The 15,572-nt window shown below is 36.3% G+C and overlaps 1 protein-coding gene across 2 annotated transcripts in view; it reads left to right on the top strand.

Annotated features, from left to right (window-relative positions):
• Nucleotides 1-15,572, top strand: part of GALNT13 (polypeptide N-acetylgalactosaminyltransferase 13) — a 535,071-nt gene that overhangs the window by 485,424 nt on the left and 34,075 nt on the right. For both annotated transcript variants that reach the window (XM_057746923.1, XM_057746924.1), the window contains exon 11: nt 12,512-12,610. In XM_057746923.1, coding sequence (XP_057602906.1) covers nt 12,512-12,610 — 99 coding nt within the window. The remainder of the gene's footprint in view (nt 1-12,511; nt 12,611-15,572) is intronic.

Genomic DNA, 15,572 nt, shown 5'->3' on the forward strand with positions numbered 1-15,572 from the left:
CTGATATAAATAGATTAGAATCAATTCTAATTTTATCACTTAAATATGCATTGGCACAAACAATTGCAACAAACAATATTCCAGTTAGGCATTGATGAATTCTCCTAGGATTCTTGTTTTTGGTTGTCCACCAAAATAAATGAAATTGTTCATCTTCCTGTATTGTTTACTGTTTTGTTGAAGGAGGTTAAGATATCACATACTCAGAATTTTTAAATCTCACAGTCAGGATATTCTAAACCCAGGTTTACATAAGAGAAATCAGCTTGGATTTGTTAATTATATAGGTTTTGCAAATCTATATAAAATCATCCTTCTGATTTATTCACAATTTGGTAAAGAGAAAATATACTTAAATGCATATTCACTACAGCAATTATAATATGGAAATATTAACATTAAACTCTGCAATTCACTGCAAATGTGCCTATTTCCTTCTTTACAAAGTAAAGAGAAACCAAATGAGGTTGACATATTTAAAATAATGATAATGAGTAATGTAATGTGCAGTTGAAGGATAAGCATGTGTTGGGGTAATTAAAGCCAGAAAAAGCTAGTTTAAGTTTTGACTCTTATTTTAGAATGAATTTTACATATTAGTTTTCAAATTCAAAGGTGGTGGGGGTAGGAGTTTATGACTTTTTTGGAATTGGAGTCCCCATTGTTGCTTTCTGCTACAATCCAGCAGAGGGAGCAAAAGCTAATGAACAAACCATGTAAGTGGTAAGAACATTACTAATGATACTGCCGGATGAGTAGAGACATTTAGAAAAGACTTGCTGATTTCAAACATCAAAACACAAGTGGGAAAAATACTCCCAAGTTTATGTCATTAAAGACTATTCTCAGGCAATAAGAGATTATGTATAAACAAAGAAATGTCAAAGTAGACAACAAAGTTGAAACTATGTTGGTCTACACCACATATTCAAAGCTATACAATAATAACATAAGGAAAGAGTCATAAGAATTTCCCAGAATGCAGAACTACCCGTATGCTCTACTTATGTTGATACAGGTTGGATTCTGAAAGCAGTTTCTATGGATGAAGTTCCTCCACGTTTGTTTGCCTAGATTTTTCTCAGGATTAATGAATGGCATGATCAAGCAATTAGTCTTGTCAGGTAATGTGATACCAGTGCCAAGATCAGGATCTTTCCCAAAATTTCATTTCTTTGCTCAAATAACATTCTTTGGAAATATGAAAATATATATGTATATATTTGCCTGAGTTGCAGGGTGTTCTTAGAAAGGTTCTGATTTTAAAATCACACAAAACCATCATATAGCTGCTCATCCTTTGCATCTCAAAAGATGAGATGCATTCTTTGAACTTTCATGTATGCCAGTATCTTATACTATGCATTAAGATTTGCTTGTTGAGGACAGTCAGAAGACATTAGTGACCATTTTTATGTTTGAAGAAAATATTACAGCTTCCCACAGTGTTAGGATCATTGACTTGAGAATAGCCTGATATATACCATGCTGTCTTCTAGGTGTGCATGCGTTTTGAATAAAATCTGGGTATCATAAGACTAATGACAAAAACCTCTCAGACATTGTGTCTATCCAAATAATATGTCCTTCTCAATTTTTTAAGATGGGTATTGATGGGTATTGAGCCCTGTTCTCTGACACTCCATCCTCCATCATATTTCTATCCAGTGTCATGCTGACCATAGGCAGAAGTCATTTTCATGACCTGGGCCCGACAGTCTGGCACTCATTATGGAAACCACTTTGCTTCTAGTCTTTTGACCTGGTTCCTCAGGTCTGATCCTAGGCCACTTTCATGTTCCATGTGTCTTTGCCACTGTCTGGATGATGTGTCATTTACCTTTACATTTATTTAACTAGAACTTAATCCTTCCTTGCTCCTTCCATGCCACCTTTCTGAAAAATACTGCCTACCTGTCCAGATGTCAGGACTAGGCAATTCCCAAATTCACTATAATAACTTGCAATTACTTATTTGGGCAAACTACTTAACCTCTTTGTATCTTAATGTTTTCATGTGTAAAATGGGGGTAATAGGTTTGTTTTAAATTAGTTATTAGACATAAGTGCTTGGAATAGTTCATGGTACATACAATTATAGATAATTATTATTTTTAGGGTGGTTGTCTTCCCTGTCTCATTCTGACAACTTTCCTAAACCACTGACTCCTATCTATTTCTAGTCTCCTAGAACCCATGTCCAGCCAGTCTTGTCACATTTGACTTGAGTTCCTATACTATATCCTTTTAGCACCTGCTACATTCTAAGGGACGACTAATATTACATGTCTAGAAACTGACAAACTAATTTTTAGAGAAGTCGGAACATGTCATGAATAGAACAGGCTCCTTTTCATGCAGTCCCCAAAATGAGTGAATTCTGGAGTTCTGAAAAAATAGCAGCAGTAGTGACATAGTGTTTGAGTCTCTTTGAACTCCTCCATTGAAGCAGAGAGAGCATGCAGGTTAGCTAAACCAAAAACTGACGGACAATTTTAACAATAAAATCAGGTGAAAAATTATTCTCACCAATCCCAAAATATGTAAAATTCATGACCATATGATAATACAATCATTGCAGTAGGAAAAAAAAAAAGGGAAGCAATGGGGTGTCTGACGGAAATGAGACCAGAATAACACCTTAGTTGCCAATAGATGTTCATAAATTGTTTCAGGCCAATTTAATAATAGTAGTTGAACCTGGGAGTAGTGTTTTCATAAAATCCAATGTGCAAGTCAATGAAAACTCTCCTCTCTAAATGTCTGAAGGGTCTGAAAACTCTACACCTGTGAATTCTTACAACTCCATAGCTGAAGCTTTCTCAGGAGAAACTTCAGGGAATAAAGCCCAACTTGAAGAGGTAGGGACAACAGTGACAAAGGAAACAGAATGTCTGGATAAAAATGGGAGAGATTGGGGTGGGAGGGGTGGAGAAAGGAATTGAGCTCACCTCCTCTCACAAAAACACCAAAGTCACAACTAACTGCTGAACAACCACTGACAAAAAAGACTAGAATGTACCAAAAATGATAGTCTACATCTAGAAGACAAAGCAGCAGCCACAATGAGACAGTAGGAGGGGCAAATTTGTGAAACCATCAAGTCCCAAGTTTGTGGGGCTGACCCACAAACTGGAAAGTAATTATATCACAAAGGTTCTCCCTCAGGAATGAGAATTCTGATCCCCACGTCAGGCTCCCCAGTCTGGGGGTCTAGCATCAAGGGGAGGAGCCCCCGGAGCATTTGGCTTTGAAATCCAGTGGGGCTTGATTGCAAAAACTCCACAGTACTGGGAGAAGAGAAACTCCACTCTTGGAGGGTACACACAAGGTCTCATCTGCACCAGGACCCAGAGAAAAAGCAGGGACTCCATAGGTGCCTGTGCCAGACCTACCTGCTGGTCTTAGAGGGTCTTCTGAAGAGGAGGGAGGTGGCTATGGCTCACTTTGGGGAAAAGGACACTGGTGGTAGAGGTACAGAGGAGTACTCATTGGCATGAGCTCTCCCGGAGGCTGCCATTTTGTTACCAAGTCCTGGCTGCACCCAACAGCCTGTGAGCTTCAGTGCTGAGATGCCTCAGGCCAAACAACCAACAGGGTGGGAACACAGCTCCACTCATCAGCAGACAGGCTGCCTAAATCCTTCCTGAGCCCACAGTTGCCCATTAAACACACCCCTTGACACAGCCTGCCCACCAGAGGGACAAGACCCAGCTCCACCCACCAAAATGCAGGAATCAGTCCCTCACACCAGAAAGCCTGCACAAGTCTTAGACTGTATCACCCACCAAGGAATGGTCATCAGAAGCAAGAGGAAATACAATCCTGCAGCCTGTGGAACTGAGATTGCAAACAGATAAAGTCAGACAAAATGAGATGGCAAAATATTATGTGCCAGACTAATGGAAAAGATAAAACCCCAAGATAGGCAATCTACCCGAAAAAAACTCAGAGTAATGATAGTAAAGACGATCCAAGATCTTGGAAAAACATGGAGGCACAAACGGATAAGATACAAAAAAGGTTTAACAAAGAGATAAAGTACAAGGTTGAACAATACAATAAGTGAAATGAAAAATATGTTAGGAGGAAACAATAGCAGAATAACTGAAGCATAAGAACTGATAAGTGACCTGGAAGACAGACAGAATGTTAGAAATCACTGCTGTAGAACAGAATAAAGAAAAAAGAATGAAAAGAGGACAGTCTTAGAGACCTTTGGAACATTAAACACACCAACATTTGCATTATAGAAATCCCAGAATGAGAAGAGACAGAGAAAGGGCCTGAGAATATATTTGAAGAGATTATAGCTGAAAACTTCCCTACCATGGGAAAGGAAACACTCATTCAACTCCAGGAAGTGCAGAGTCCCATATAGGATAAACCCAAGGAGGAACATGCCAAGACATATTAATCAAACTGACAAAAGTTAAAGACAAAGAAAAAATATTAAAAGCAATGAGGGAAAAGCAACAAATAATACACAAGGGAATCCCTATAGGGTTATCAGCTGATTTTTCAGAAGAAATTCTGCAGGCAAGAAGAGAGTGGCATACTATATTAAAAGTGATGAAAAGGAAAAACCTACAACTAATAATATTCTACCCAGCAAGGCTTTCATTCAGATTTGATGGAGAAAACAAAAGCTTTACAGACAAGCAAAAAATAAGAGAATTCAGCACCACCAAACAACAGATGCTAAAGGAACTTCTCTAGGTGAAAAAGAAAAGGCCACAACTATAAAAAAGAAAATTACAAACGAGAAAGCTCACTGGTAAAGGCAAACATAGGAAACCATCCACACACAAATATGATATCAAAATCAGCAATCATGAGAACAGGAAAGTACAAATGCAGGATATTGGAAATACATTTGAAAGCAAGAGAATAGCAACTTAAAACAATCTTGTGTGTGTGTGTGTGTGTGTATACACACACACACACACATATAGACTGCTATATTGAAACCTCATTGGTAACTGCAAACCAAAAATCCATAATAAATATACACACAAAGAAGAAAAAGGAATACAAACACAATACTAAAGAAAGTCACCAAATCACAAGAGAAGATAATAAAAGAGGAAGGGAAGAAAAAAGACCCACCCAAAGAAATCTAAAACACTTAACAAAATGTCAAGAAAAACATACATATTGATAATTACATTAAGTGTAAATGGATCAGATGTTCCAATGAAAAGATATACACTGGCTGAATGGATAAAAAAAACAAGACCCATATATATGCTGTCTACAAGAGACCCACTTCAGATATAGGGACACATACACACACTGAAAGTGACAGGATACAAGAAGGTATTCCATGAAAATGGAAATCAAAAGAAAGCTGGAGTAAGCAACACTCACATCAGACAAAATAGACTTTAAAATAAAGACTGTTACAACAGGCACAGATGGACACTACATAATGATCAAGGGATCAATCCAAGAAGATATAACAATTATAAATATTTATGCACCCAACATAAGAATACCTCAATACATAAGGCAAATGCTAAATGCTTCCCCATAAAAAGGGAAATTGACAGTAACACAATAATAGTGGGGGACTTTAACACCCTGCTTACACCAATGGACAGATCATCCAGACAGAAAATAAACAAGGAAACATAAGCTACAAATGACACAATAGACCAGACAAACTTGATTGATATTTATAGGACATTCCACCTGAAAGTGGCAGAATACACTTTCTTCTCAAGTGCACAAGGAACATTCTCCAGGATAGAGCACATGCTGGGCCACAAAGCAAGCCTCAGTAAATTTAAGAAAATTAAAATCACATAAAGCATCTTTTACTACCACAACACTATGAGATTAGAAATCAACTACAAGAAAAAAACTGTAAAAAAACAAACATGAGGCTAAACAATATGCTACTAAGCAACCAAGGGATTACTGAAGAAATCAGAGGAAATTAAAAAAAAAAAAAAACCTAAAGACAAATGAAAATGAAAACATGATGATCCAAAACTTTTGGGACACAGCAAACACAGTTCTAAGAGGGAAGTTTATAGCAGTGCAATCTTACCTCAGGAAACATGAAAAATTCCAAATAAAAAACCTAACCTGACACATAAAGCAACTATAGAAAGAAGAACAAACAAAACCCAAAGTTAACAGAAGGAAAGCAATCAGAAAAATCACAGCAGAAATAAATGAAATTGAGCTGAAGAAAACAATACCACAAATCAATGAAACTAAAAACTGGTTCTTTGAAAAGATAAACAAAATGATAAACCTTTAGCCAGACTCATCTTAAAAAAATAGAGGAAAAAAAAGAAAAAACAGAGGGCCAAATTAGTAAAATTAGAAGTGGAAAAGGAGAAATTACAATGGACACCACAGAAATACAAAGGATCATAAGAGACTACTACAACCAACTATATGCCAATAAAATGGGCAATGTAGAAGAAATGGAAAAATTCTTAGAAAGGTGGAACCTTCCAAGACTGAACCAGGAAGAAACAGAAAATATGAACAGACCAATCACAAGTATTGAAATTGAAGCTCTGATTAAAAAACTCCCCAAAAAATGAAAGTCCAGGACCAGATGGCTTCACAGGCAAATTCTAGCAAACATTTAAGGAAAAGTTAACACCTGTCCTTCTGAAACTATTCCAAAAAAAAAAAAAAAAAAATTGCAGAGGAAGGAACACTCCTAAACTCATTCTATGTGGCCACTATCACCCTGATACCAAAACCAGACAAAGATATCACAAAAAAAGAAAATTACAGGCCAGTAGCACTGATGAACATAGAAGCAAAAAATCCACAACAAAATACTAGCAAACCGAATCCAATGATACATTAAAAGGAACATACACTATGATCAAGTTTGATTTATCCCAGGGATATGAGGATTTTTCAATATCCACAAATCAAACAGTGTGATACACCACATTAACAAATTGAAGAATAAAAACCATACAATCATCTCAATAGATGCAGAAAAATCTTTTAACAAAATTCAACACCCATTTATGATTAAAAAAAAAAAAAAGAAAGAAAAAGAAAACTCTCCAGTAAGTAAGCATAGAGGGAACATAGGACATGTATGACAAAACTATAGCTATCATCATTCTCAACTGTGGAAAGCTGAAAGCATTTCCTCTAGCATCAGGAACAAGACAAAAATGTATGGTCTCATCACTTTTATTTAACACAGTTTTGGTAGTCCTAGCCATGGCAATCAGAGAATAAAAAGAAATAAAAGGAATCCAAATTGGAAAAGAAGTAAAACTGTCACTGTTTGCAGATCACATGATACTATACATAGAAAATCCTGAAGATGCTACCAAAAAACTACTAGAGCTCATCAATAAATTCAGCAAAGTTGCAGGATACAAAATGAATATACAGAAATCCCTTGCGTTCCTATACACTAACAACAAAATATCAGAAAGAGAAGTTAAGGAAACAAACCCATTTACCATCGTATTAAAAAAAACAAAAAAAAAACAAAAACAAAACCTAGGAATAAACCTACCTAAGGAGACAAAAGACCTGTACTCAGAAAAGTATAAGATGCTGATGAAAGAAATCAAAGATGGCAAAAAGGGATGTAAAGATATACCATGATTTTGGGTTGGAAGAATCAATATTGTCAAAATGACTATACTACCCAAGGCAATTTACAGATTAAGTGAATTCCTATCAAACTGCCAATGGCATTTTTCCTAGAACTAGAACTAAAAATTTTTAAATTTGTATGGGAACATAAAAGACCCTGAATAGCCAAAGCAATGCTGAGAGAGAAAAATGCAGCCGGAGGAATCACACTCAAAACAGTATGGTACTGGCACAAAACAGAAATATAGATAAATGGAACAAGGTAGAAAGCCCAGAAATAAAATCTTACACCTATGGTCAATTACTCTATGACAAAGAAGGCAAGAATACACAATGAAGAAAAGATAGTCTCTTCAACAAGTGGTGCTGGGAAAACTGGACAGCTACATGTAAAAAATGAAACTAGAACATTCCCTAACACCATACACAAAAATAAACTCAAAATATACTAAAGATCTAAATGTAAGATGGGATACTATAAAACTCTTAGAGGAAAACATAGGTAAAACACTCTTTGACATAAAATCCTAGCAATATCTTTTTGGATCCAGTAATGAAAATAAAAGCAAAAATAAACAAATGAGACCTGATTAAACTTAAAAGCTTTGCACAGCAAAGAAATCATAAAGAAAACAAAAAGACAACACACACAATGGGAGAAAATATTTGCAAATGATGCAACAGAAAAGGGATTAATCTCCAAAATATACAAGAAGCTCATGTAGCTTAATATCAAACAAACAACCCAATCAAAAAATGGGCAAAGGTCTAAATAGACTTTTCTCCAAAGAAGACATACAGATGGCAAAAAAGCATATGAAAAGATGCTCAACAAAGCTAAGTATTAGAGAAATGCAAGTCAAAACTACAGTGAAGTATCACCTCACACCAGTCAGAATGGCCATCATCAAAAAGTCTACAAGCAAGAAGAGGGTGTGGACAAAAGGGAACCCTCTTACACTGTTGGTGGAAATGTAAATTGGTACAACCACTACGGAGAACAGTATGGGGGTTTCTTTAAAAACTACAAACAGAACTACCATATGATCCAGCAATCCCACTCCTGGGCATATATCTAGAGAAGATCATAATTCAAAAAGATATATGCACCCCAATGTTCACTGCAGCACTATTTTCAATAGCTAAGACATGGAAGCAATCTGAATGTCCATTGACAGAGGAAAGGATAAAAAAGATGTTGTATATATTGATATATAGAGTGGAATATTACTAACTCATAAAAAAAGAATGAGATAATGCCATTTGCAGCAATATGGATGGACCTAGAGATTGTCATACTGAATGAAGTCAGAGAAAGACAAATATCATATGATATCACATATATGGGATCTACAAAATGATACAAATGAACTTATTTACAAAACAGAAACAGACTCACAGACTTCAAAAACAAACTTATGGCTACCAAAGTGGAAAGGTGGGGGAGGGATAAAGTATGAGTTTGTGATTAACATATACACACTATTATATATAAAATAATCAACAGGGACCTACTGCACTGCACAGGGAACTCTACTCAATGCTCTGTAATAACTTATATGAGAAAAAAATCTGAAAAAGAAATATATATATATATAAACTGAATCACTTTGCTGTACACTTGAAACTAACACATCATAAATCAACTATATTTCAATAAAATTTTTTTAAAAATGGCAGAGTTGAACAGAACCAGGAGGTCTCAAAAAACAGAAGCCAACTGTTTTCAACTCTTCAAAAAAGTACAGAACAGATCTAGACTTGTGAAGTTAGAAATGGTGTCTAGTGTAAACATTTTCTGTCAGGTATAGTTGGAAACACTTATTTTTAAACATATCCACTGGGTAGTGGCAAAATCAGCTTTGCTATGAAAACCTCCTTAACTTTCCAACAGCGCCAAGAGTTTTCAAAATTATTCATAAACAGGCTTCCATCGAGAAACTACTCCATTATGTTCTCCTTATACAGGGAGTGTCAGCCCTGATTGTACATTTGAATTATCTGGGGAACTTTTAACTGCATTCTGGTCTTACTCCAGACCATTTGAATCAGAATCTATGAAGGTGAAGCAAAGTAGAAGTATATTCTAAAAGTGTTCCAAGTGGAAACCACTGAAAAAGATGTTACTCAAAAAAGGAAAAGTAACTGTAATGTCACCATTCAATATCAAGACATGCTATATACCTTTCTCCAGAATGGTGGTTGCCAAACTTTGTACATTGGAATCACCTGGGGAGATTTTACAACACCTGATGGACAGGTTACACCCTTTACCAATTAAATGAAACTTGTCTGGGCATGGATACCAGGCATCAGAATAGTTTAAAGATGTCAAGTGATTCCCCCCATCAGGAAGGAAGGAAGGAAAGGAAACAAGGAGAGAAAATGGGAAAGAAAGAAAGGGAGGGAGGGAGGGAGGGAGGAAGGAAGAAAAATTGCTTCAAATTCTCCCTCTTAAAAGATCAAGAGAATTTGTTTCCTGGGGGGGGAAAAAGAAAAAGAATAGAAAAGGATCATTACTATAAGAATTAAGATTAAGACAGAGGAAAACTATAAACTAATATTTCAAAACAAGCTAAGAGAAATTTTGTAATGATAAAATAAGTAAAAGAACAACATAAATCAAATTTAGAAAAACCTCTAAAATGAGGGCCTGAAATGCAGGAAAGAATTAGAAATCAAAGAATGAATCATTTCAGAAATGAAGGATAAACTTGAAAGAATAGATGACTCAATAATCCCAGGAGAAAATGCCATAAGAGTTTAAGAGGGGGAAGGGGAGGAAATTTTTTAAAGTAAAAAAGAAATTAAAGGACTCGAGGGGGGGGCGTCAAGGAAGGGAGGGAATACGGGGATATGTGTATAAAAACAGTTGATTGAACCTGGTGTACCCCCAAAAAATAAAAAATAAATAAATAAATGCAATGAGAAGCCAAAAAAAAAAAAAAAAAAAGACAAAACTATTGAATAGAAAATGACATATACAGAAGATAAGCAAGAAGATCCAAAATGATAGAATTTCCTAATGAAAAAAATCAAAGCAATGAAAAAGAATGAACACTAATAATTTTAATTCAATATTTATTGAATTATATATAATTCAATTATATGTAATTCAATATTATTCAATATTTACTCCTTGAAAATAAATTTGGAACTACATACTGAAATGAATACCACATACCTGGACAAGTGATACAGAATGAATTTTAAGATATGTTGTGGTAAATCTATTGGACTTAGTCTGGCACCTAGGCAAATAGACATTTGTAAGAATAAGGGAAAGAAAACCAGATTATCATCAGACTTTTCAAAAGCAACTATTTATGCTGTAAGTGAATAGATTAATATTTTAAAGATACTCAAGGAAATATATTGTGAACCAAGGATTTCAGATCCACCAAATTGATTTTCAGGTATAAAGACCACAGATACAGTTATCAACATGTAAGAACTCAGAATATTGGATCTTAGTAAATGGAAACATCATCTACCCATTTGCTCAGGCCAAAATCACATAATGCTTCTGATGCCTTTTTCTCTCTTAACTCATTTCCAATTCAACTGCAAGTTCTGCTGGCTTTACCTTAAAAACATCCTAAATTTGACCTCCCCATCTCCATTGTTATCCTATTATACCAAGTAACCATCATTTCTTGCTGGCATAACTCAGTAGTCTCCTTATTTGTTTCTCTGTTTCCACTTTTGCCTCCCTCTGATCACTGGAACAGGGCTTGACCACACTGCTCAGCTCTGCCCAACCCCTTACCAAGTGTGAATTCTACTCCCCATGAATTTCAATTGCTGATTGGGGCTTTACGGCAAAACACACCACTTTTGCCAACTCTGGGAACCATTACCTGACCATAGGGTTCTCCACCATACAAAAAACTTGAATTGTATAAACCTAAGCCAGCCTCTATAGAAGTTTCTAATCATACTCATTTGCCAATAGGGAGAAACGTACCTAAAGTATCTATAACTATTATAAATATATCCAAGTAATGTGTGAGTGACAGTAATATGTGTCCAAATAAGAGTCAGAGATAAGAACTTTTGGAAGCAGAGTGGACAAGTATAAAACATACTACTTGGGGTTGAGACTAAGGAAAAAAATCTAAAACATTCCATCTATTAGAAAGGTTTTTCTTCTTTTTTACATTCACTTATGCTTGATTTAGTAATTTAGGCATCTTTAAACTCAATAAATGGCTTTTGTAATTACATTTGGCAAAAATATGTATTAATGTTATGTTTATTATGGGACTAATGCAGTGTTTGAGTGTAAATCATGAATCTTATGTTTGCAGTTGGCAAGTTAATCTTAGTTTTGAAGAATTTTTCATGTGAAATCACCATTTAGCCTTGTAGTATCTTTTCTTAGGGACAACTGCTTTCCACTAAGTTTGGCATTGGGGATGAAAAAAGATGCATGAGTAGATTTTAGTTAAAGAAATAAACAGTGTAATTAATCTTTATAAATGTACAGAATGGAGCATCTAGTAATGAAGTAACTAAAAATACATAAATTTGAATATTTGACCAATTTGTTTCTATTCCTTTGCATATGGCTCTAGGATTTCATGAATTGGTTATTTGAGTGGAATTTGGAAACTGTCCTAATTTTAAGAGGAAATTGGGAAAGAATTCCTAATTTGTAATATGTAGATGTTTTCTTCTCTGATACTATGCTATGAACAAAGAGTGCCTCTTGATTGGATGCTAATGACAATGCCAGTGCTATTCAACCTTACACAAATCTCAGAATGGACACAGAAAACTAAAAATAAATATTTAAAGCAATGTGTTCTCCTTGGAGAAATTTCCTTAGAAACTCATATTATTTTGTTATCGATATGCAATTTGAAAATATCAGAAAGATTTTCTGACTTACATTTTTGTGTGTTTCCTTTAGATAAGAAATGTTGAAACAAATCAATGTTTAGACAACATGGGCCGCAAGGAAAATGAAAAAGTGGGTATATTCAACTGTCATGGTATGGGAGGAAATCAGGTAAACTCTCCCTTTTTGATCAGCTTCATATTTTGGGGGGGAAATGTGTAAACTATTCAGATAGACTATGGCTCACTGCCAATAACAATATGTCTTAATTTAGTGAATTAATGGACATTCTAATCAGGAATTAATTTGCCTATATTATTATCCCAAGTGTTGTAAGAAAGCACTGAAGAATTTAATAAAAAGAGCAACGTCTTCAATGAACCTATAGTGAATGAGGACAGCCAGATGTTTCAGACTTATATTACCATGTATGAGAAAATGAGGACTACATTTTATTCTGTTGTTAACTGAATCATATAAAATATCACTCAACAGCTATGTTTTCACAATGGTGATTATTCCAAATTTCTTTTTCAAATGTTTATGTATGTCATGTTTTCTATGACTTTTGGTGGTTTAATAAAATTTTGAAGTACATAGATAAGCACATCTGTTACAGCTTTGCTCTGGCTATCTGAAGATGCCCTTAGGACCAGGTAAAAATGTAGTATTTAAACAAGACTTATACTTGACTAAAATTCTAGGACATCTTTTTTTGTGTGACAGTCTGATTAATTATCAGAAACTTATCAGACAAGGATTTTGTGCTGTCTGTAAGCACTGGAAAGTGGCACTGCAAGGTGGGCCACGGGGAGGCTGCTTAACTGTGAATCTTGCTGCCATGGCTACACTCAGAGGCTGAATGTGGAGTTTGTGGGAATTTAACAACAAAGCACAGTTAGAGATAGCTGGTCCTCTATAGACAAGTTGTCTAAAAGGGTCAAGGTGAAGCACATGAGTGAGTTGTTTAGTGCTTTAGAGTGAACTGAGGAAGCAAAAATTATTCTGTTCAGCACAACATGATGGTTATATTTGTAATGCAGCTGAACGTATCAAGAATCTATAGAGAGATCTTTCAGATCAAGATGGTAGAGGAGTAGGACATGGAGCTCACATACTCCCACAAATACATCAAAAATACATCTGTAAGTGCAACAATTCACACAGAACACCTACTGAATGCTGGCAAAAGATCTCAGACTTCTGAAAGGGCAAGAAAACCTCCCTATAACCAGATAGGACAAAAGGTAAAAGGAAAAAAAAAAAGGGAATCAGGATAGGAACTGCACCCCAGAAAGGGAGCTATGAAGGAGGAAAGTTTTCTGCACTCTGGAAAGTCCCCTGTATGGTGGGCAGATCAGCTAAGATAGAGAGGAAGCTTTGGAGCCTTGGAGGAGAGTGCAGCAACTGGTTTGAAGGCAAGATGGAGAGTGATCTGCATAGACAGTCACTGCCGCCCTCTGCTGCCCAGCCTGAGACACTTGTCTGCCACTATGGGCAGGGGCTAGGTGCTGAAGCTCAGATCCAGGTAGAGGACTGGGATTGGCTGTGCAGAGACAGCCTGAGGAAGCTGGAGTGTGGCAACCAATGGTATTCTCGGAAGAAGTTTGGGCAATGTGCCATTGTTGGGGAAACCTGAGAGGAGGGGGCAGGACCGCCATAGGAGTTTCTTTGCGTGCACTCTTAGGCAACAGGACACTACCTACACAAGCTCTGGTGGTGGACAAGAGCCACCACCACCATTAGGAGACCTACAAGCAGGTGCCAATCATTGCCCCTGCTGTCCCTGGAGTGTGCAGGCTGCCAATGCTGTTCAGGGACCGAGGAGCGGGAGCTGGTCACTGCCCCTGCCATCTGGGGAGCATGCATGGGCAGTAAGCAGGTGCCAGTTGCTGCCCCTGCTGTCCTGGGAGTGCACTGGCCGCTGCTGCCACCATTGGGAGATGTGGGAGCAGGAAACAATCCCTACCCCTACAGTCCCGGGAGTTCATGGGATGCCGCTACCGTTGGGAGACCCAGGAGAGATGCAAGGATTCTTCAATATCTGCAAATCAATCAGTGTAATACACCACATCAACCACCTAAGAATTAAAAACCATATGATAATCTCAATAGATGCAGAAAAAGCTTTTGACAAAATTCAATACCCATTTATAAAAACTCTCCTGACAGCATAGAAGGAAACTACCTCAACATAATAAAGGCCATATATGACAAACCCCTAGCTAACATCATTCTCAACTGTGAAAAGCTGAAAGCATTTCCTGCAAGATGAGGAACAAGACAAAGATGTTCACTCTTGCCACTTTTATTCAGCACAGGTTTGGAAGATGCTCAACATCACTAATAATTAGAGAAATGCAAGTCAAAACTACGATGAGGTATCACCTCACACCAGTGAGAATGGCCATCATTAAAAAGTCTACAAGCAAAAAATGCTGGAGAGGGTGTGGAGAAAAAGGAACCTTCCTACACTGTTGGTGGAGATATAAATTGGTACAACCACTATGGAGAACAGTATGGAGATTTCTTTAAAAACTGCAAATAGAACTACCATATGATCCAACAACCCCACTCCTGGGCATATATCTGGAGAAAATCATAATTCGAAAAGATACATGCACCCCAATGTTCATTGCAGCACTATTTACAATACAATAGCCAAAACATGGAAGTGACCTGAAAGTCCATCGATGGAAGAATGGTTAAAGAAGATGTGGTACCTATATATGATGGAATATTACTCAGCCATAAAAGAAAGAATGAAATCATGCCATTTGCAGCAACATGGATGGGCCTAAAGATTATTATACTAAGTGAAATAAGTCAGACAGAGAAAGACAAATGTATGGTATTGCTTATATGTAGAATCTAAAAAATGATACAAATGAACTTATTTACAAAACAGAAACAGACTCACAGACTTCAAGAAAAAACTTATAGTTACCAAAGGGGAAATGTAGGGCAGAGGATAAATTAGGAGTTTGGGATTAACATATACACACTACTATATATAAAATAGATAATCAACAAGGACCTACTGTATAGCACAGGGAACTCTACTCAATATTCTATAATAACCTATATGGGAAAAGAATCTGAAAAAGAATGGATGTATGTTTATGTATAAATG

This window comes from Hippopotamus amphibius, chromosome 8 (genome assembly GCF_030028045.1).
Source record: "Hippopotamus amphibius kiboko isolate mHipAmp2 chromosome 8, mHipAmp2.hap2, whole genome shotgun sequence".
NCBI lineage: Eukaryota > Metazoa > Chordata > Mammalia > Artiodactyla > Hippopotamidae > Hippopotamus > Hippopotamus amphibius.